Consider the following 22,841-nt stretch of genomic DNA (forward strand, 5'->3'; position numbering starts at 1 on the left):
GGGAAATGTCATATTTTACATCAACCACAAACTTTCAGTTCCCTGAACTGTAGCTAAAAACCCCTTGTGTTAGGATATTAAATACTTGAAACATTGCTTCCTGTTGACTGCAACATGAACCTATTTGTTTACAGCTGTTTGGTATGAAGTCATGTTTCTCTATCGCTTCCTCTTCCAAGATTTCTTTCACTCCCTCAATTCCCTGAAGACTCACTATAGGACACTGACCTTCGCTTTTGCCAAAATATAGAAAGTGCAGGGGAAGCAAGTTCAGCACAAGCATACAACAGCAGAGAATGACTCACATTGAGGAAGATGTCCTGATAACCTCTCTTAGCATTGGCAATACATGAGATGCACATTCTCCCCGGTTATCAGTTGGCACACTTTCTCTATACGTTGTTTTCTTCGAAATCTTGCATTTCACTTGATGTAAATATAAACTTCCCCTGTGTAACCATAAGCCAGAAAACATTATACTGAGAGATGCATACTTTTTTTAATTTATTTTTTATTTTCAGCATAACAGTATTCATCATTTTTGCACCACACCCAGTGCTCCATGCAATCTGTGCCCTCTCTAATACCCACCACCTGGTACCCCAACCTCCCACCCCCTACCCCTTCAAAACCCTCAGATTGTTTTTCAGAATCCATAGTCTCTCATGGTTCACCTCCCCTTCCAATTTCCCCCAACTCCCTTCTCCTCTCTAACTCCCCATGTCCTCCATGCTATTTGTTATGCTCCACAAATAAGTGAAACCATATGAAAATTGACTCTCTCTGCTTGACTTATTTCACTCAACAGAATCTCTTCCAGTCCCTCCCATGCTGCTACAAAAGTTGGGCATTCATCCTTACACTATGGAGTATTATGGAGGCATAATACTCCATAGTGTATATGGACCACATCTTCCTTATCCATTCGTCCGTTGAAGGGCATCTTGGTTCTTTCCACAGTTTGGCGACCATGGCCATTGCTGCTATAAACATTGGGGTACAGAAGGCCCTTCTTTTATGAAGTCTGGGCATTAACATTTACATTCTGCTGGGTAAAGATTAAGCAAGTGGTCTGATAGATATTACACAGAACATTCCTGCATTTTTCTTGAATCAACTCACTTTACATTGTTTTTTGAATTGACTTAATTTCCTCTTTTTTGCTAACAAGCCATCATCACCTTTTGTCTTTGGAGAACAAAAGGCTAAAATTATGGAAATAGCTATAAACTAATAATAAAACAGCAAGTCTTTTCTTGGTTTTTCTGACTTTTTACTCAAAAAATTTTAAATCTACAGAAAAGTGGAAGGAACATCCATATACCCTTCACTGATTGTTACTCTTCAATGACATTGCTTTATCTCTTTATATGCACATAAACACACAAACACACACTTCTTTATTGAGACGGAGTTCACAAAAAGTTAACCATTTTGAAGGGTGCAATTTGGTGGAGTTTAGTACATTCGCAGTGTCATATACCCATCACCTCGATCTAGTTCTCAAACATTTTTGTCCTCCCAAGGAGACTCCCTGTTCAGGAAGCAGTGGCTCCCATCATCCCAGGCTCTAGCAACCACCAATCTGCGGTCTGTACCCACAAGTTTTACCTATTTCATATAAATAGAATCCTATAATATGTGATCTTTTGTGTCTGAATTCCTTTACTTAGCATGACGTTTTAGAGGTCCATTCATGTTGTAGCATGGTTATGGGCTGAATCCCCTTAAAATTCATATGTTGACATTCTAATGCCCCAACATGACTGTCGTTAGAGATAGGGTCCTTCAAGGAGTAATTAAGTTGAAATGATGTCATTAGGGTTGACTCTAATCCAATATGACTGGGGTCCTTATGCTCAGAGGAGATTAGCCACAACTTCAACAAAATGGTGGACAGGGAAGACCCAGACTTCCTTTCCGGCATGGACACACTGATTCAACAGCAAGGATTGGTTCCCTTTGCGCAAAATTCAGAGACTAGTTGAAGGGCTCCTGCACTACAGTCAAGCGTGAGACCAGCTGCCTCAAAGCCAATAGGAAAGTGGATGGCACTTTCTTCCCATCATGCCTCCTGCATGACAGCAACACACAATCTGGAGGAAGCCCCCAGCTCCTGCTTTGTCCCTGAGAAGGGAAGGAGAGGACTGGACTGTGGTCCTAAGTTCTAAAGTCCTGAGGAGCTGCCTGAGCGACTGTTTTCTGTCTTGCCTGAGTCTGACCACTGATGGAAAAGTGCTTCAGATTGGGAGCCCCTGAGAACAAAGGTGATGATTTGGAAAGCATGCTCTCACTGGCCACAGAGCAAGTGGGGCACAAAGCCCAAACCCTGGTTTCCTCTGGAGAGAAAGAATTAGAACATTCATCCAACATTCGGGGTAGCTATCCAAAAGACTGGCTTCTGTGAGAGAGTCTTTTTTGGGGAATCAACCAGACCAAAAAAAAAAAAGAAAAGAAAAAACAAAACAAACAAACAGAAAAAAGATAAGCACAAGCAATAACAACAAAATAAAACCAAACAAAAACTACCATTAAGGAAGTCCCAAGGAAACAGCTCCGCCAGATCACCCTCAATAGAAAACCAAAGTATCAATGAGACTAACTCATGTCGACAGAGCTTCCAATCGTCTTTTTACCCAATTAACCAAACAACATCTCACACAAGGGACAGAGACCACAACAGTCGTACTGAAAATGAAAGCACTTTGGAGAACGGGCTGAGGGAAGAAGAAATCGAAAAGAAACTCTTAGTAACATTAGAGCTGTAACTGCCTAGAACTCAGAGGTATAAATAAAAAGACAGTATCTGTGAAGCAAGAAAAAGATTTTCCTTTAAAGAACAAAAAATTACTAGAATTTTTTTAATGATAGGAGAAATGAAAAATAATAGGATTAAAATATAAAATGTAAGAAGACATCACAAAACTACAAAAGGCACACAGAAAAATAGTGGAGAAATGGTAAATAAATCAGAGAATTAATTTCAGATAGCCCAACATCAAAACAATAGGCATTTCAGGGGCACCTGGGTGGCTCAGTGGGTTAAGCCTCTGCCTTTGGCTCAGGTCATGATCTCAGGATCCTGGGATCGAGCCCCACATCAGGCTCTCTGCTCAGTGGGGAGCCTGCTTCATCCTCTCTCTCTGCCTGCCTCACTGCCTACTTGTCTTCTCTGTCAAACAAGTAAATAAATCTTTTTTTTTTATGGGCATTTCATTTATCATATGGTTTCTCTTGTAGAGCATAAGGAATAACACGGAGGACATGGGGAGAAGGAGAGACGTGAGTTGGAGGAAATCGGAGGGGGAGATGAATCATGAGAGACTCTGGACTCTGAGAAATAAACTGAGGGTTTTGGAGGGGAGGGGGATGGGGTATGGGTGAGCCTGGTGGTGGTATTAAGGAGGGCACGGATTGCATAGAGCACTGGATGTGGTACATAAACAATGAATATTGGAACACCGAAAAAATAAAACTAGGCACACATGGCCATGGCGGAGGCCTCCTCACTGGAAAGGCAGAGCCCTGGTGTGGCCTCCTGCCTCACTCACAGCCTGTGCCCCGGGGAGCCCAGCCTGCAGACAGCGGCAGTGGTGTCCATGGGCTCTGTGGACCATCAGTTCAACCTCGTGGAGATCCTGTCCCAGAACTACGGCCTCCAGGAGCCGTGCGAGCCGGCCGCGGGAGACCCCGAGAAGCCTGAGGGGGAGCTGGAGAAGGACTTCATTGCCCAGTAAATGAACCATTGGAACTTCATCAAGATCAAAAGCTTTTGCACAGCAAAGGAAACAGTGGACAAAACAAAAAAAAAAAACCCCAACAGAATGCAAGAGGATATTTGCAAATGTTTTATCACATAAAGGGCTAGTATCCAAAATCTATAAAGAACTTATCAAATTCAACACCCAAAGGACAAGTAATTCAATCAAGAAATGGGCAGAGGACATGAACAGACATTTCTGCAAGGAAGATGTCCGGATGGCCAACAGACACATGAAAAAGTGCCCCACATCACTCGGCGTCAGGGAAATACAGATCAAAACCACGATGAGATGCCACCTCACACCAGTCAGAATGGCTAAAATTAACCAGTCAGGAAATGACAGATGCTGGCGAGGATGCGGAGAAAGGGGAACCTCCTACCCTGTTGGTGGGAATGCAAGCTGGTGCAGCCCCTCTGGAAAACGGTGTGGAGTTTCCTCAAGAAGTTAAAAATAGAGGACCTGGCAATCGCACTAGGGGGTATTTATCCCAGAGATTCAGATGTAGTGATCTGAAGGGGCACGTGCACCTGAGTGTTCCTAGCAGCAACGTCCACAATAGCCAGGCTATGGAAAGAGCTGAGATGCTGTTCAGCAGACGAACAGATAAAGGAGATGTGGTCCACAGATACAGTGGAATACTATGCAGCCATCACCACCCCCAACCTTGCCATTTGCGACGTGGATGGAACTAGAGGGTATTATGCAGGTGAAATAAGTCAATCAGAGAAAGATGGTTATCATATGATCTCACTTGTGTGGAGTTTAAGAAACAAAACAGTATCATAGGGGAAGAGAGGATAAAATAAAAATCAGAGAGGGAGGCAAACCATGAGCGACTCTAACTCTAGGAAATGCACCGAGGGGTGGGGGATGGGTTAGCCCAGTGACCGGCACCAAGGAGGCCCATGATGTGGTGGGCAGTGGAGGTGGAGTGGAGTCACATGCAGTTGAGGAGTCGTTAAACTCGGCCTCTGAAACTGAAATGCACTGTCTGTTAACTAAAGTGAATTTAAATAAAACAAGTACTGAAAAGAAAATAAATAAATAAAAATAAAACTAAATTTAAAGAATTTAAAAATGTAATAAATAAATAAAATGGGCATTTCAGAAGTATGGAAATATGGGGCAAGAAAATTTCCCTGAACGAAAGTTGTGAATTTCAAGATTGAAAATTGCTCATCAGAGTAAACAAAAAGGAAGTACCCTATATGCTCACAGAGAGAGAAAACAGGTTTCCTACAAAAGTCAAGAATGAGAATGGCCTTGAACTTCTCTTTTTTTTTAAGTTTTTTGTTGTTTTTGTTGTAAAGGTTTTATTTATTTGAGAGAGCGAGACACAAGCAGGGGGAGGGGCAGGCAGAGGGAGAGAGTGAAGCAGACTTCCCACTGAGCAGGGAGCCCAGTGTGGGGCTCAATCCCAGGACTTCAGAATTATAACCTGAGCCGAAGGCAGACACTTAACTGACGGAGCTGCCCAGGTGCCCGCCCCTCTAGGGTGGCCTTGAACTTTTCAACAGGAACACTGTTATGCTAGAATGCAATGCAGTGATCTTTTAAAATGCTCTGGGAAAAATAATTGCAACCTAGAATTCTATAGCTGGTCAAACAACCATGTAAGTATAAGAATAAAATAGCATTTTTTTTTTAGACCTGAAGAGTTTTTCTTCCAATCTGTCTCCTCTGCACTTACTCAGGGAGCATGTGTGCCACCTAAATAAGCATCAACCTAAAGAGAAGAAAGAGACGATTCAACCTGAAAGAGAATCCCTAGAGTGATGGTGAGGGGGAGATCCTGGCTGACAGCTCGGCCAGAAGCGAGTCAACCTCCAAAAGAGGTTTCTTCGAGATTAAACTGGTAGAACATTTTAGGTGTTTGAAAGTTTTGAGAGGCTATTTACATAAATGTGAAAGTTTAAGATTAAAAAAAAAAAAAACCCTCCAAAACAGAAAAAGATTGTTTCTTACCAACATTCCTGGCCAAAAGTCGCCTGCTGATACAGCAACAACACCTGCATAAAAGTCTGTGTGAGGACACACAGATAGTGGGACTGGCTCCGTCATAACTGGAGAGGCTACCTCACCAAAAACCACACAGTGTCGTGGACTTAACCCACAAAGATGATGGCAAATATCCAGGTGCTTGGTCTGCAGGCTGGGAAAATGGGCCCCGAACCTTCATAGTGCTATGCATCCAGTTTTCACAAGACACAGGTGAAGGACACATCTCCGCTGGTTCCTTCCCTACCTCGCTCTGAAGTCCACTGAGCTAGAGACACGCACCCATAGCTCTCCTTGTCTCGCAGTGACTCCTGATAAACCTTCCCGGAATGACACATTCCTAGAATGTGTCATAATTGGGGAGCCCACCAGCTCTTTCTCCATCCAAGCAATGGTGACATAACTAACCATCAGGGGATGGAGGTTCTGGGGGAAGGTATTACATCAAAAGCTTCTTCTGCTTCTCCTTTCTATGGAAGAGAATGGCAGTGGAATCAGGTGCCCTGCATCTCAAATTTGTCCCAGGAGAGCATGAGAAAACAATGAACTTCAGCTCTTAATGGACCACAGGAATGGTGGAGGGAACACTTCGTGGTTAACCGAGAGGTGCTGGGCAGGGCCATCCAAACACCACTAAGTATTCCAAGTAGAAAGATGAGCAAAGGAGTCTGTTTGAAGATACAGGTTTACTATGATCTGAGCAGGTGAGGCCAACAGGTTAGGAGAACACTACCATTGAAAAGTCAGCTTGTTACAGCTCCCAAGAGGAGGGATTGCGGGATGCTCTTGGGAGCCCCTCAGAGAGACTGCAGGGTCAGGCAGGAGACAGAAGGAGCGAGGGGGAAATGTGGGCAATGCAGAGCATCCAGGTTTAGGACTGGTTAGTTTGAATAATTTCAGTGGGCTCTAGGACACAGGGGCTGTCCCTTGTTGTCTGGGATCAGCAGAGGGAGACAGTGCAAAGTGTGAAAGCCCCACAGAGGAAGAGGTAGGGAGTCTGGGCTATGGATTCGTCGGTTTGGCCGTGAAAGGTGCATTGAACATGCATTGAACAGTGAGGTGTGTACTATCTCTAGGAATCAGCTAGCCCTGGTGGGAGGCGGGGTGGGGCAGAGATGTCAAAGCATCAAAAATATAGATAAAAAAGGCGTGATCAATACAACGTTCCTATTTGTTCTCCAGGGTTTATGGCAAGGCTTCTCAGGTAATCAGTGATGCTCGGCACTGAACACACGGTACACTCACCCACGAGCTTTTTAAAAACGTGATGCTCAGGCCACACTGCGGGTCAAGTGAGTCAGCATTGCTGGGGAGTCGGACCTCCGAGCTGAAGAATGAACGCAGCTGCTGATGTGTCCCTGCAAAAGTGACATTTCGCCATGTGAAAAACACCCCCAATTCAACAACATGGTCCTCTCTTAGGGAGGGAGGTCCACAGAGGGCTACAGTGAGTTTGTTGTTTTCATTGCTTATGTTGGATGGTAAGCACACACAGGCACTTGAGATTGTGTGTATGTGGGTGTGTGTGTGCGTGCACGCGTGTGTGTGTGTGATTCTCTCTGTGTGTATGCATGTACAGTCAATCCCCATTATTCGCAGAGTCCATATTTGAGAATTCAACTACTTAAATTTATTTGGAATCACAAACTCAGTACTGCTGGGACTCTCGTGGTCATTTCCAGACACGCACAGAGTTGCCTACCTGCTCCCTCCCAGCTGAGAGCCAACAAGACAACACTCTGCCTTCTTGTTGTGTTCTCATACCATAAGCAAGTGTCCTTTTCGTGATCTGTTTAGTGCCCCGGGTTTCACAGTTTTGTCAGTTCTGCCTGTGGTTTCACTGTTTAAATTGGCCAGAAGCCTTGTGCCACACTGCTGCCTAGGTTTCCCACACACAAGATGACTTTGGGGTGCCTTGCCGAGAAAATGTGCGTGCTAGACAAGCCTCATTCAGGTGTGAGGTGTAGCAACCTAGGTTGTGAGTTCAGTGTTAGTAAGATCAATGATATATATTAACTGTGTCTCTAAACAGAATCACAGAGTTATGTCTTGAATGGTTGAAGAAAATGTTGTAACACGTTCAACTTTGTAAACCATACCAACGGCAGTAAAGAAACTCGACCACTGATTACCTGAGCAGTCTTGCCATAAACCCCGGAAGACAAATAGGAGAACTGTATGAGTCATGTCTTTTATTCAGTGTTTTTCCAGCTTTATGGAGATAAAACTGACATGCAACATTGTGTTAGGTCAAGGTGTACCATGGTAGATACTCTGACATACTGCAAAATAATTACCACCAGATGTTTCCCATCTCATAATCACTATTTTTGTGGTGAGAAATTTGGAGATTGACTCTCTTAGCAGCTTTGAACTATATATACAGTATTGTCAACTATAGTCACTTCTGTACATTAAATCACCAGAACTTACTCATTCGATTCTCCAGAACTTACTCATAACTGGAAGTTTGTACCCTTTGACCAACACCTCATTGGTAACCACCGTTCTACTCTCTGTTTCTGCAAATTCAGCTTTGTTAGAGTCCATATATAAGTGAGATCACAGGGTTCGTCTTTCCCCGTCTTACTCATTTAGAATAATGTCCTCAAGTGTCATCTGTGTTGCACAAATGGCGGGAGTGCCTTCTTTCTCATGGCTGGATAACATTTCTATATTTGTACAGTGAGAAGTCTTTCATCTCCCAGATGTCCACAGGGTTCCAGACAATGCTTCTCAAAGTGAAATCGGCCACCCACGTGGGAGCTCTTTAGGAATCCAGATTCTCTGCAGGGCTCTGGACCTGCTGAATCAGAACCTCTGGGCAAGACTAGAACTCTGTGTTTTAGCAAGCCCTCCTAGAGATTCTTTTTCTTTTTTCAAAGATTTTATTTATTTATTTGATAGAGATCGCAAGTAGGCAGAGAGGCAGGTTGGAGGGGGGCGGTGGCGGGGAGGCAGGCTCCCTGCTGAGCAGAAAGCCCAATGCGGGGCTCCATCCCAGGACCCTGAGATCATGACCTGAGCCGAAGGCAGAGGCTCAACCCACTGAGCCACCCAGGTGCCCCTGTTTTTCCATCTTAAAGTGACTTCTTCATAGGGATTCAAGTCTGGGGTGCAGCCAGAACACAGGGATTCTTTTTTAAGTTCCTCTGGTAAGCCTAAGCTGCAGCCAAAGGTAGGAATCCCTGAACAAGTGAGCAAGGACTTAGCTGTCCAAGAAGCTGGTGGTCTTGGGCGCCCTCCCTTGGCAGGAAGCTGTACAACTCGACGCGGCGACCACAGACGCAGGTGGAAGAAGGCACCGCCCAGGCAGGTTTCAGATATGCCCAGTGCACAGATCTGCAATCTGGATGATGTGTGCGTGGGGGGCGGGGGGAGCCCTTTCAAGAGAAATGCCTAATTCCTAATTTCTAATTCTAAATCCCTAATTCCACTGCAGAGCTGGGGTTGAGATGTTTCCACTTACTGGTTGCTCACACACACAACAAAGTTCACAGTATCTGCAGTTTTGTATAAATCTTCACAAAGCAAGATATACCAGCCACTGACCTAAACACTTCTCAGATAACTCGTCCATCCATCTAGCTGCCCCTTGAAGCCAGTACTATTATTACCTCTAGCTAACAGGGAAGCTGAGGCACAGAGAGATTCAATATTTACCTCACTGTAAAAGTGGGAGCAGAGATCTGGGTTCAAAACCTGCTCATGTGTCATCCCAGCTGTGTGACATCGGGCAGATTACTTCACCTCTCTGAGCCTTTATTTCCCCCATCAGAAGAAATGAACATAATACCCTCAAGATCCAGTGAGAATTTACGTGACCCCCAACCCGAATTATCATCAACCATCCCTCTCACTTGCCATGATGATTCTGTAAAAGGGGAAAAGTGTTTATTTTTTTCCTAAATGGCTGTAACCTAAATTCACCAAAATACTCTTCCAGGAGGTCAGGGGTCCATCCTTGAAGATGTGTTGAACGAGGGGGAATAATGGAAAGTGCCTCCCCTTCTGCACGCAGCCGCATCACTAGTGATACCAAAGTCTGGGCTCTGAACAGCATCTATTCAATTCTTTATGTAACAGTCTGTCTGAACTAAACATGTTTTCCTTACATGATGATGCTTCAAACTCTATCAGAACCCCACACTCATTACAATAGCTATAACTAAAAAGAAAAAAAGGGGGCACCTGGGTGGCTCAGACAGTTAAGCATCTGCCTTCCATTCAGGCTCAGCTCATGATCTCAGGGTCCTGGGATCAAGCCCCATTGTCAGGCTTCCTGCTCAGCGAGAGTCTGCGTCTCTCTCCTCACTCCTGCTCTTTCTCTCTCTCTAATAAAAAATAAAATCTTTAAAAATAAATAAATAACAAGGAAAAAGGGGGAGGCAAAACAAGTGTTAAGAATGCGGAGGAACTAGAAACTTCTATCTTGCTAATGGGAGTGTCAAATGGTGCAACCACTATGGAGAAGAACGTGATGGTCTCTCAAAATATTCCCATTTTTTTAAGATTTTTATTTATTTATTTGAGAAAGAGAGATCACAAATAGGCAGAGAAGCAGGCGGGGGGGGGGGTGGGGAGCAGGCTCCCTGCTGAGCAGAGAGCCCAATGCAGGGCTCGATCCCAGGACTCTGGGATCATGACCTGAGCCGAAGGCAGAGGCGCCCATCTAAGAAAGATGGTGAGAGCCAGGGGCTGGGGGAGGAGATGGGATTTGGTGTTTCATGGGGACAGAATTCATTTCTTACACCCACATCATGCAAAAGGGGGTGTATTTGAGAGGAAGGAATTGTCTCAACTAAGGACAGCAAGCTCCACGGCAGATCGGGAGGATTGCCTCAAAATCCACTTCTAGGGGCACCTGAGTGGCTCAGTGGGTTAAGCCTCTGCCTTCGGCTCGGGTCATGATCCCTGGGTCCTGGGATCGAGCCCCACATCAGGGTTCCTGCTCAGCAGGGAGCCTGCTTCCCTTCCTTTCTCTCTGCCTTCCTCTGTCTCTGCCTGCCTTTCTGCCCTCTGTCAAATAAATAAACAAAATCTTTTTTAAAAAATCCAGTTCTTGAAAGAAGTTGCTGTGGCTGATATCGAAGAGGTCACTGCCTATGTTCTTTCAAGATATGTCTCCAAAGGCAAAGGAAACAAAAGCGAAGATGAACTTTTGGGACTTTATCAAGATCAAAAGCTTCTGCACAGCAAAGGAAACAGTCAACAAAACAAAGAGGCAACCCACGGAATGGGAGAAGATATTTGCAAATGACAGTACAGACAAAAGGGTGATATCCAGGATCTATAAAGAACTCCTCAAACTCAACACACACAAAACAGACAATCATATAAAAAAATGGGCAGAAGATATGAACAGACACTTCTCCAATGAAGACATACAAATGGCTATCAGACACATGAAAAAATGTTCATCATCACTAGCCCTCAGGGAGATTCAAATTAAAACTACATTGAGATACCACCTTACACCAGTTAGAATGGCCAAAATTAGCAAGACAGGAAACAACATGTGTTGGAGAGGATGTGGAGAAAGGGGAACCCTCTTACACTGTTGGTGGGAATGCAAGTTGGTGCAGCCACTTTGGAGAACAGTGTGGAGATTCCTCAAGAAATTAAAAATAGAGCTTCCCTATGACCCTGCCATTGCACTCCTGGGTATTTACCCCAAGGATATAGATGTCGTGAAAAGAAGGGCCATCTGTACCCCAATGTTTATAGCAGCAATGGCCACGGTCGCCAAACTGTGGAAAGAACCAAGATGCCCTTCAACGGATGAATGGATAAGGAAGATGTGGTCCATATACACTATGGAGTATTATGCCTCCATCAGAAAGGATGAATACCCAACTTTTGTAGCAACATGGATGGGACTGGAAGAGATTATGCTGAGTGAAATAAGTCAAGCAGAGAGAGTCAATTTTCATATGGTTTCACTTATTTGTGGAGCATAACAAATAGCATGGAGGACATGGGGAGTTAGAGAGGAGAAGGGAGTTGGGGGAAATTGGAAGGGGAGGTGAACCATGAGAGACTATGGACTCTGAAAAACAACCTGAGGTTTTTGAAGGGGTGGGTGGTGAGAGGGAACCAGGTGGTGGGCATTAGAGAGGGCATGGATTGCATGGAGCACTGGGTGTGGTGCAAAAACAATGAATACTGTTACGTTGAAAAAAATAAATTAATTTTAAAAAATCCACTTCTAGTGGTGTTAAGTATCACCTGTTAGTTAAAACAAATAAATTAAATGTGTGCATGCCCGTGTGTGTGTGTGTGTGTGGAGATAGAAATTGCCAGGATTAGTGCGGAATAGGTCACAGGAATATGGAAGTAAGAAGGCTTCATTTCCCAGTTGTGTCCAGATTTAATCCCGGCCAGAGTTTTTAACCAATTTTGTGTGCGATCTCATACACGTTTTTTGAAATGTTCACTTACTCAGCTATTAATGACAGGCCGTGAACTTCCCCACACCCCTCTTTATTGAGATATAATTGACATTTAACACTGTGTGAGTTTAAGGTGTGCAGTGTGTTGATTTGATGCACCTGTATATTGTAAACCGATTAGCATTGAAAATAGAATTACCAGGGGCACCTGGGTGGCTCAGTCTGTTAAACGTCTGCCTTTGGCTCAAGTTATGATCCCCGGGTCCTGGAATCAAGCCCTGAGTTCGGCTCAGCAGGGAGCATGCTTCTCCCTCTGCCCTTCTCCCTGCCCGTGCTCTTTCTCTCAAATAAATAAATAAAATATTTTTTAAAAATAGAATTATCATATAATCTGGCAATGCCAATTCTGGATATAAACCCAAGAGAATTGAAAGCAGGGACTTGGAGAGGTATTTGCACAACCAAGTTCACAGCAGCATTATTCACAATAGCTGAAATATGGAAGCAATCCGAGTGTCCCTCAACAGATGAATGGGTAAGCAAAATGTTGTGTATGCATGCAATGGAATATTATTTAGCCTTAAAAAGGTTCTGCCTTGTCCCTTTTATCTTACTGAAAGCTCCTTTTTGGATCCCGTAGAGACCCCTGCCCAACCAAAAGGAAGCAGAAGAAATCCCTACCAGGAAGGCAGACATCCCCCTTCATGGCCACCACCATGTGGTAGAGAGAAGGAAGAGAAATCAGGGAAGGCTTTCAAGAGGAGGTGATGTCTTGCCGAGATCAGAAGAGACAAATGGGGCCGAGAGACTGGTTCCTGGTATCAGGCAGAGCAGGGTCAAAGAACAGTAGAGGAATGTCTGTGTCTCTCCTTACCTCACCGCCCACCCCAGACAGGCTTCTGTTTCCTTTAGGAAACCAGAAAAGCCACACCAGCTAGGCGACCAGCTTCTGATTAATATTCTAAGGGTTAGTATTTTAAATTGATTTTAAGACTAAATTCTAAGGAGGGCTGTGACTAGCTCTCCCTTACCGTGCTATAAAGAGCTTCCAAGGGAAGCAGCAAGAGAAGGATTCTTGGGTCTTACTGGGCTCTGGGTCAGGGAGCTGGATCAGAGATCTCTCCTCGGGCACCCTCTAGCCTCCTCTTTGGGGGAATCCAGAACAGGTGAGTATTCTGGGAGCTTTCTGGGGCAGGGAGGAGCGCATCCTCATCTCCTCCCTTGCATTGTGAAATCTTCTGAAGGCAGCAGCAGGCAAGGTGATGTCATAGACCACTGACCAGGCCCCTCTCCCTGCCTCTGCCTGCCCCTGGTCAGCCTGAGCCTTTTCTCCTCACACCCCTGCACTCCAGAGGGTAGGATCAGCCTCTCCAAGCAGCTGACCAGCTTCCCTGCAGCCATGGAAGCCAATCAGTCCAGCTGCAGGAAGCCCCAGCCTTCCCCAGAGGCCTCCAGGCCTGGCGTGAACCCCAACTCAATCCTGGCGAAGACGACCCCGCAGCAGGAGCCCCCCAGCATGGTGGGTGACAGGTTGCCCCCAAGGACCGGCGCGGTGGTCATTGACATGGGCACGGGTACCTGTAAGATGGGCTTCGCAGGGCAGGCCCGGCCCACTTACACCGTGACCACCGTCGTGGGCTACCAGCCCAAGAAGCCGGCCACCAATGAGCAGCAGGTCCTGGAGACTTTCATCGGCGAGGCCGCCCGCAGGCGCCCAGAGCTGACCCTGGTGCAGCCCGTGCGGAACGGCATCGTGGTGGACTGGGACGCGGCCGAGCTCATCTGGCGCCACCTGCTGGAGCACGACCTCCGCGTGGCCCCCCAGGACCACCCCCTGCTGTTCTCCGACCCGCCCTTCAGCCCCACCACCAACCGCGAGAAGCTGGTGGAGGTGGCCTTCGAGTCGCTCTGCTCCCCTGCCATGTACGTGGCTTCCCAGTCGGTGCTGTCCGTCTATGCGCACGGGAGGATCAGCGCGCTGGTGGTGGACACCGGCCATGGGGTCACCTGCACGGTGCCCGTCTTTCAGGGCTACAACCTGCCCCACGCCACCGAGCGCCTGGACCTGGCGGGCACGCACCTGACCGCCTTTCTGGCGGAGATGCTGCTCAGCTCGGGCTTGACGCTGGGCCAGCAGGACCTGGACACGGTGGAGAACATCAAACACCGCTACTGCTACGTGGCCCCCGACTTCCTCAAGGAGCAGGCCCGGCCGGAGCAGGAGTACCAGCAGACCCTGCAGCTGCCCGACGGGCGGACCGTCACGCTGGGCAAGGAGCTGTTCCAGTGCCCCGAGCTGCTATTCAGCCCTCCCGAGATGCCGGGGCTGGTGCCCGTGGGTATCCCCGCCATGGCCAAACAGAGCCTTCACAAGGTGCCCCTGGAGGTGCGGGCCGACGTGGCCCAGAACGTGCTGCTCTGCGGGGGCTCCTCACTCTTCCAGGGGTTCGAGGGCCGCTTCCGGGCCGAGCTGCTGCGCAGTCAGCCCCCGGAGGCCCACGTGGTGGTGGCGGCGCAGCCCACCAGAAACTTCTCGGTGTGGATCGGGGGCTCCATCCTGGCTTCGCTGCGCGCCTTCCAGTCCTGCTGGGTCCTGCGGGAGCAGTACGAGGAGCAAGGGCCCCACATCGTGTACCGCAAATGCTACTGACTCCAGGCGGCGGAGTTGCGGGTGGGGAGTTGGGTGGGGGGAGGCAGTAAAGCTTCCCATACCCGGCCAACTCCCTTCCGCCTTACTGCAGGGCCCCAGCCTGGTCCACTCCTGACCCACCCAGACTCTCCTCGGGTTCTGACCTCACCGAGATCCACCTCCCAGACATCCTGGTTCTGTCCTGCCCTAACTCATCTGCCATGATCCAACCCCAGACACACCCAGCTCTGACTCCCAAAACCCACCTTCCTCGTGATCAACTCACAACACACCACCTTGTCCTAACCCTGTCAAACCCACCTCCCCTGATCCCTCCCCAAAAGCACTCTCAGGCTGGGACCACTTGCCAAGGCTATCCCCAGGACCTCCCTAGTCTCTCATCCCCTAATCTCACCCCAATGATCTATTCCTTTTATATAAATCTCCCCCCAAGTTTCCCCTGGGCTGTAAGCCCACGATTCAGTCCCTATGTCTTGCAAGGACCCCCAGCCCATCTCCATGACCTGTTCCTCCCCCAAGGAACCTGTACAAGGTGTTCCAACCTCCATAAATGTCCCAACCCCTAAGACTTCCCCCATTTCTAATCCCCCAAACATACCCCCAAGAGCCACTTGCCAAGATACCCCTAGTTCAAGCACCTCAAATCCACCCTTCAGTGGTTTTCCCTGCCTGGTTATCCAAAGTTCTCCTGTACCCTGATATTCTGAGCATCCCCCCAACAAGTGTCAAAACTCCATACCCACCACAAAGACCCATGTTCTGATCCTCAAGGGTGTCTCCTACAATGACTCCCTAAAGGATTCTCCAGTGTCCAAAGCCCATTCTCCAAATTCCACCCCGTAACTCTGCCCTCCCTGCATGATTTGTTCTCCCAGAGTCATTCTTTCCATCCCACACCCACGCCCCTATCCATACCCTCCCCGCAAAGAACAGCATGCTCTGAATCCCCAGACCCTCAGGACAGCACCACTGCTCTCAGCTCACCTCCTTGCTCTGTGTCTCCCACATGGCCTGCCTTGCAATGTACCTCTTATTCCCTTTCCTCATCCCTTCAAGTCCTCCTAGGAAGGTTCCAGTCCCCAGCACCATCCCATGATCACCCCACTAATGCCCCAGGCCCTCTCCTGTGTCCTGAACCCCCCCCAACTCCCTCCCCAAAGACACTCTCCTAGTATGGCCCCATGATGGACACCCAGGACATTCTACTCCAGGTTTTTCAGACTCTCCAGAAACCAGCCCCCCAGGGCGCCATCCCATTAGTTGAGACACCAACAGCCAGCAACATTCTTGAGGAATGCCCAGCCTACAATGACCCTGGGGCAGATACCCCAGGGGGCTCCTCCTGGACATTGGTTCCCTCTTGCCCCCCACACAGGTCCCCAGGGACCAACTGTCCCAGACTGTCCTCCCACGGAGGGTGGGCATTCTCCCCACAAGTCATCCCGGGTCCTCTGTCCTCCCTGCAACCTTGTCCTTGGCTACCCCGAGCCCCTGCAGGAGGCAGGACGCTTTGCCTTCATACCATCCAGCACAACCTAAGGAATGTCAGGAATCGGGGAGCCTGGGTGGCTCAGTGGGGTAAGCCTCTGCCTTCAGCTCGGGTCATGATCTCAGGGTCCTGGGATCGAGCCTCGCAGCAGGCCCCCTGCTCAGCGGGGAGCCTGCTCCCCCTTCTCTCTCTCTGTCAAATAAATAAATAAAATATTAAAAAAAAAAAAAAAAGAATGTCAGGAATGCCAGCCTGCAGCCTGGACACATCTTCCCAGCTCACCTCTGAAATAAGCACAAGCTGCCGGAGCTCATCCACGTTCACACTGCGGCCTCACCTCCCTCAGTCCAAGGAGGCGTTCATTCGTACATCCGATCACTCCGTATTTACTGAGCTTCTCTGTCTCTATCTCCCTGAATCTCTCTGACTCTATTTTTGGTTTTTATTTGCTCCCTTGGATACCTCTTTCTCTCCCTGTCTCTTTCCCCTCTCTTATCCCCCGCCCCCCCCAGTCTGACTCACCTGCCAGCACTCTTCTTGTGCAGGAATTTTCAGGAGTGGACGCTCATTTCTTTGTGGAGCTCTGAGACCACCACCCCCCTCTCCACCCCTGCATCTGCTATCAGACAATGATGAGGGCCTCAATGAATGAGGGCCCTGGTTAGCCGCACCCACCATGTCCCACAAGGGACTAGGGACTAGGCAGGGGCTCCGGTCCCATTCCTGGCCCATGAGTGGTCCTCAGCTGGGGGGACAGCCCCCTAGTCAGGCCAGGATCTCCAGATCACAAACGCTGGATGTTGGGCCCCTTGCCTGCCTCACCTCCTCACCAGGCAGGCAGCCTTAATCTGTAGCCTACGCGGGAGCCCCCAGGAGGTTACAGGTAATGAGGAGAAACTCCTCGTTCTTCCCACAAGGGGGCACCACCTCCAAGCTCCCGGCACTGCAAATGGCGTCACCTTTAGAACCACAAAGATAGCAGCAAACCGCTCCTCCCCACACCTCAAGAGAGACCCACCCCACACAGCGGTGCAGGGCATTGCCAGCCACACTCATAGAAGGGATGTGGGACAGGCTGGGTCTCTGATGCTACAGGAACTGAGGAGGATGCAGAACCCCCACCACTTCTGGGCAGCTGGGTGGACTCTCATTGAGATCAGACGGAGCTCCCCCAACTCCCAACCTTCCCTGTTGCAGAAATTTTCTCTAGAGCCCTTGTGACATGTGCCCCTCCCTTTTGCACACTCCCAGGGATAGGAAGCACATTACCTCAAGCCTGCTGTTAGAAATCTCACCTCCTCCCTGGAGTGGGAGGTAAACCTCTGCATTCTCTGCCTGCCACCACCCCCCAGTGGAGGGCTGAGAGCACCAGAGACCCTGATCCTCCCTGTGCCCACACACATCCCTGGAGTCTGCTCTTCCGTGTGGATCAGGGGCCCCATCCTGGCACAGACTGTGTGCATTCCTGTCCTGGGTCCCATGACAGCCATACAGGCAGCTGGGGCTCTGTATCATGTACAGCAAAAGTAGGGTTTAAGGAGATATGTGTGTATCCAGGTGACATGAGGTGAGCCTGTGATGGTTAATTTTGTGTGTCAGCTTGGCTAGGCAATGGTACCCAGATGTTTGACTAAACACCGTTCTAAATGTTGCTGTGAAGGTATTTTTAAAAGATTTATTTATTTGAGAGAGGGGTGGGTGGGAGAGAGAATCTCAAGTAGATTCCACACTGAACTTGAAGCCTGATGCAGGGTTCTGTTCCACAACCCTGACATCATGACCTGAACCAGATCAAGAGTAGGTTGCTTAGCTGACTGAACCACTCAGGCACCCCAGTAGAGGTATTTTTTAAGATGAGATTAAGATTTAAATCAATAGACTTTGAGTAAAACATTACCCCCTCATAGTGTGGGTGGGCTTCATCTAACCAGTTGAAGGCCTTAAGAGAACAAAAACTAAGTTCTCCTCAAGAAAGAAGGAATTTTGCCAGCAGACTACCTTCGGGTTCAAACTGCAACTCTTCCTGGGTCCCCAACCTTCCAGCCTACTCTACAGATTTTGTGTCAGCCTCCACAATCCCATGGCTCACCCCTTAAAATAAACCTGTCTTTCACTATATATGCATCTTCTTGGTTGTGTTTCTCTGGAGAATCCTAAGAGATATGCCAAGCCCCCTTCCTTCCTCAGGACTTTTGTACTTGCTATTCCCTGAACTCAGAGTGCTCCTTCTCACTTCTCAGCTTATCAAAGGTAGCCCCTTTCTCAGCATGACACAGAGCCCAGGATCCATAAAGGGAATGATGAAGGCAGTTGACTTCATGTAAACATCAAAAAAAGAAAAATCTGCAAAGTAAAAATCACCCTAAACAAAGTCAAGACAAACGATAATTTTTTAGAAAAGCAAATAATACATAATTTTTAAATGACAAATGGAGAAAACTACAACTCATAACATTAGGGAGCATGTCCACAATATGTAAAGAGCTCTTGGAAAGAATCAATAAGAAAAATACTACAACAGTTAGCAAAGGATATGAACCTTAAGTTCGCAGAGAAAGAAAGACAAGGGGTTCTTTGACCCAAGAGAATATACGCAGTCTCATAAGGGAAATGAATATGATAATTATACTGTGATATCATTTTTAATCCATCAGATTGGCAAAGATCAAAAAGCTTCATAACACCCATACTGGCAAGGCTGTGGGGAAACTGGCCTTCTCTTACCTTGATGGTGAGGAAGGAAGCTAGCACAACCCCAGCGTAGGACAAGTCTCAGTAACTACTTAAATGACAAGTGCCCACACCTTCTGGCCCAGCTATAGCACTACCAAGAATTTCTCCTTCAGATACAATCACTTGGGTGCAAAATGACGTAAATGCCTTTATCCCTCGTGCACTGCAGCACTTAAAGGTGGCAACACGTAGGAAACAGCATTCTGTGTTTCTGATGTTGTGCGACCATCCAGAACAGGTCAAATAAATCACCCTTGAACATAGAGGAATACTGCACAACTGCCAAAAAGGAAGCCCAGCAAGCTGTGTTCACCGACATGAGGGGATTACTAACATGTATTTTGAGAGAAAAGAGGGCCCACAAGGCTATGTTACGACCATTTGTGGAAAAGAAGAAAACAGAAATAAGTGAGTATGTGGAGATTTGCTTGAAAGTACGCAGAACATCTATGAAGATTTCACGAGAAAACTGAGCGGTGGTTGCTTCTAGAAAAGACTTTTCTCAACGTCCCATTCTAAGGGGCAATCACTTTCAGACGTTTTTTCCTGTCCCCCACGAAAGGTCAACTGTGTATCTGTATTTCTATGTGTATCTGTATTTCTATGTGTATCTGTGTCTTACACATGAAAACACATTTTCTCCCACACACCTCCAACTAATTTTTACCCCCTTGGGGACAACGTCACCTCCACTGAGGGTTAATGCTCGTGGGAGGGTAACCTGGACATCAAGACCAGAGGGGGACTTCCCACTGCCCACCTTTTTGAAGTAAGAATTTTGAATCATGCGATTATGTTCTTTTAAATATGAATTTTTTCCTTTAAGTTCCTCTGACATCCACTCAGGCAACACCAGCAATGATCATCTGCTTTGTTTGCTCCTTGTTCATTGATGGCATCACGTGCTGGGACCGTGAGCTCCAGGCCCCACGTGTGTCGTGCACCCAGCATTCAATCGAGTCCCGGAGATGTCTGTTGAATGACTCAGTGAATGAGCCAGGATTTCAGCAGAGCTTTCGGGAATCTTACGTAGGGATCCCTCCCTCTTATTCTCTGGCATCAGAGTCAGACCGACGTCAATTCCACTCATGCTTCCCCCCATGCTATGTGACCACAGACAAGTAACCAGACATTTCTGAGCCTCACTCAACACACCTATAAAGTGAGGGTGAGAGCTGTGCTCACTTCAGAGGGGAGCTTTATAAGGATTAAGCAGGACGCAGTGCTCTAGGGAGTATGGAAGGTCACCTCTGAAACTGCCGTTGTCTTAGGGCTGTTTCACGTTTACTGTAGGCATTAATGTATCATTAGAATGTTCTACAGTGAGAACACCCCCATAAAAACAATTGCTTAAAACCATTTCGAGTAATGCTTCGAATGAACTTAACATGCTCAGGACACAGTAGGGGCCAAATAGATGTCTGCTGTTTCAACTAGAGTGTGCCAAAGATAGACCCCAAGTCTGCCAGCCAGCCAGCCAGCTGGCCACTGAGAGCCCGGAGACCCTCTTCCAAGGGTCTGAGCAAAAGCAGGATCCACCCAGTCACTGCCAGGGCCTCACCCCAGATCCAGACCCTCTGTTCTTTGGGGGACCCAGAGGAGAACATATTTGGAGGAGGTGGGGTCAGCCCACCAGGCAAGGCACAGACGGGGTGGGATTAGGGGGAGACAGGCAAGGGACACAGTGCCAAAGGACAACATCAGTGGTTGTTGGTGTTTTAAAATGTGACAGCTTGGTTCATCAGGGGATTGTTTTGCATGAATTTTTATTCTTATTTAATATTGCATCGAGGGGTGCCTGGGTGGCTCAGTCGGTTAAGCATCTGACTCTTGGATTCGACTCAGGTCATGATCTCAAGGTCAAGGGATCGAGCCCCATGGCAGGCACCAAGCTCAGCATGGAGTCTGGTTGAGATTCCCCCATCTCCCTCTGCCCCTCCCCCTGCTTGTGCACTCTCTCTCTCTCTCTCTCTCTCTCTGAAATAAAATAAATAAAATATCTGTTAAAAATTGCACTGATTCCAGGGGACTGGGGGAGGGAAGAATGGGGAGTGTCTTAGGGGTATCGTTCATTTTGGGGTGATGGAATGTTCTGGAACAAGATAGTGGCGATGGTTGCACAGCCTTGAGACTGTACTAACTACCACTGATCTCTACATTTCCAAAAGGTGAACCTTAGGGTAAGGGAGATGATCTCGATGGAAAACACTGCTTTGAACGATGATTTACATTATAAGTCCTAGGGATCTAGCACACAGCACCGTGAATGCAGAGAGCAATACTGTATCATAATCATCATGCTTACTGAGAGACTAGAAAACCACCAAAAAGAAATGATAATTATGGAACCAAAGGGAGATGTTGATTAGAGCTACAAAGGCAATCATATTACAATATATAAATGTATCATATGTGGTATGCCTTAAATTTACACAATGTTATATGTCGGTTAAAATAAATAAGAAGCATTATGTACTTTGATTACTGAGAATCCGGGCGCCCCCTTACATTTTGCTCAGAGGAATGCCTCCCTTGCCATGCCCTAATCTTAGCCTTGGAGACACCACAGAGATGGCGAGGGGTTGAGACTGCCTGTTTTCTTGTGTGAGGCTGGCCCAGGAAGGAGAGACCGGAAGGTTGGTCTCCTCAAGACCACGGCCACAGAGCCTGCTTCCCACGGAAACCAGGAAATCACCCACACCTCTGCCCCCACCCACCGTGGGGCACCTGCAGCTGCTGGGCCCACCGTCACCCTGGCACAGAAGAATTACACCCAGTCCTGGGGGAGGGAAAGTGTAATTCTCCAATAGACAGGGACGTCTGGCTTGAGCAGAACATTTTCAAACACACTTACCCCTATATCCTCACCCTCAGCTGTCACCTGGGGCATCCTGAAACTTGGCACGTATAGACGGGGGTGCCAGATGTGGGGAAGAAGGGCTGGGCTGGGCGGCAGGGTTCAAGATAAGGTGCTTGGGGCGCCTGGGTGGCTCAGTGGGTTAAGCCTCTGCCTTCAGCTCAGGTCATGATCTCAGGGTTCTGGGATCGAGCCCCGCGTCGTGCTCTCTGCTCGGCGGGGAGCCTGCTTCCTCCTTCCTCTCTGCCTGCCTCTCTGCCTACTTGTGATCTCTCTGTGTCAAATAAATAAAATCTTTAAAAAAAAAAAAAAAAAGGTAAGGTGCTTATTGATTCCCCCAAAATGCAACTGATGCCTGGCTAAGTAAGCCACTGGGCAGTGAGTGGAAAAGATGGAGCCGGCCCGGTCGGTTGACAGTCACCCCAAAGGGCACTCGTCTCACCTCCTGGGCCTTGTTCTCCGCCTCCTTTCCCCCGGGCCGCGCCTCCCACGCAGGCCAGGTCGCTACTTCCGCCTCACTCCCTTCCTGTACTCTCCCCTTCAAATCTGCTCCCCTACCTCGATCCTCAGGAATCTCTTCTACCAGAAACAAATCTAACCATGACCCTCTCACGCCCAATATCCTTTGCTGGTTCCCCATAGCCCTGGAGCTAAAGAATTTTCCTAGAGCCCCACTGACAACTGGACCAAAGCCCTATGAAACCCTCGGGGCTCCTCACTACACTCCCCAGTGCATTTCATTCTTGCATGCCTCGGCCCTTTCTCACCCACCTCAGGGCCTTTGCATGAACTGCCCCCTCCACCCAGAACATTTTCTTTCCTCCTCTTTCCTTAGTTGATGCCTATACCTGCTTCATATCTCAGCTCTGGGAAACCCTGTGTGACCACCCACTGGGTCCGGCCCACCAGTACCAGGCTTCAGTCCAACCTAACATTTATCAGGCTTATCCGTTCTATC

General features: G+C 47.9%; 3 protein-coding genes across 13 annotated transcripts in view; 1 reads left to right on the plus strand and 2 right to left on the minus strand.

Moving 5' to 3' along the window:
- The window catches only part of LOC116570885 (putative methyl-CpG-binding domain protein 3-like 5), a 35,345-nt gene extending 21,841 nt beyond the window's left edge, over window positions 1-13,504 (minus strand). For 2 of the 6 annotated variants that reach the window (XM_032308520.1, XM_032308483.1), the window contains exons 1-2: window positions 13,186-13,504; window positions 306-449 (exon numbers count right to left, since the gene is read on the minus strand). In XM_032308520.1, the coding sequence (XP_032164411.1) occupies window positions 306-362 (57 nt within the window). In that variant the 5' untranslated portion in view covers window positions 363-449; window positions 13,186-13,504. Of the gene's footprint in view, window positions 1-305; window positions 450-12,835; window positions 12,970-13,185 lie in introns of all 6 variants that reach the window. The other 4 variants (XM_032308505.1, XM_032308494.1, XM_032308512.1 and 1 more) reach the window with 4 other exon arrangements.
- A 25-nt stretch (window positions 13,505-13,529) lies between these two features.
- Window positions 13,530-14,868, plus strand: ACTL9 (actin like 9). The gene has a single exon (XM_032308462.1). The coding sequence runs from the start codon at window positions 13,554-13,556 to the stop codon at window positions 14,802-14,804; it is 1,251 nt and encodes a 416-aa protein (XP_032164353.1). The 5' UTR covers window positions 13,530-13,553; the 3' UTR covers window positions 14,805-14,868.
- A 5,322-nt stretch (window positions 14,869-20,190) lies between these two features.
- LOC116570916 (nuclear factor interleukin-3-regulated protein) overlaps window positions 20,191-22,841 on the minus strand; it is a 30,647-nt gene continuing 27,996 nt past the window's right edge. For all 6 annotated transcript variants that reach the window (XM_032308557.1, XM_032308540.1, XM_032308532.1 and 3 more), the window contains one exon: window positions 20,191-20,201. The gene's annotated coding sequence lies outside the window, so the exon portion shown is untranslated. The remainder of the gene's footprint in view (window positions 20,202-22,841) is intronic.

Source organism: Mustela erminea, chromosome 1, assembly GCF_009829155.1.
Source record: "Mustela erminea isolate mMusErm1 chromosome 1, mMusErm1.Pri, whole genome shotgun sequence".
NCBI classification, from domain to species: Eukaryota; Metazoa; Chordata; class Mammalia; order Carnivora; family Mustelidae; genus Mustela; species Mustela erminea.

Bases quoted from the DNA above. Each gene is read 5' to 3' on its own strand.
- ACTL9 (XM_032308462.1), top strand. From the start codon at position 13,554: ATGGAAGCCAATCAGTCCAGCTGCAGGAAGCCCCAGCCTTCCCCAGAG.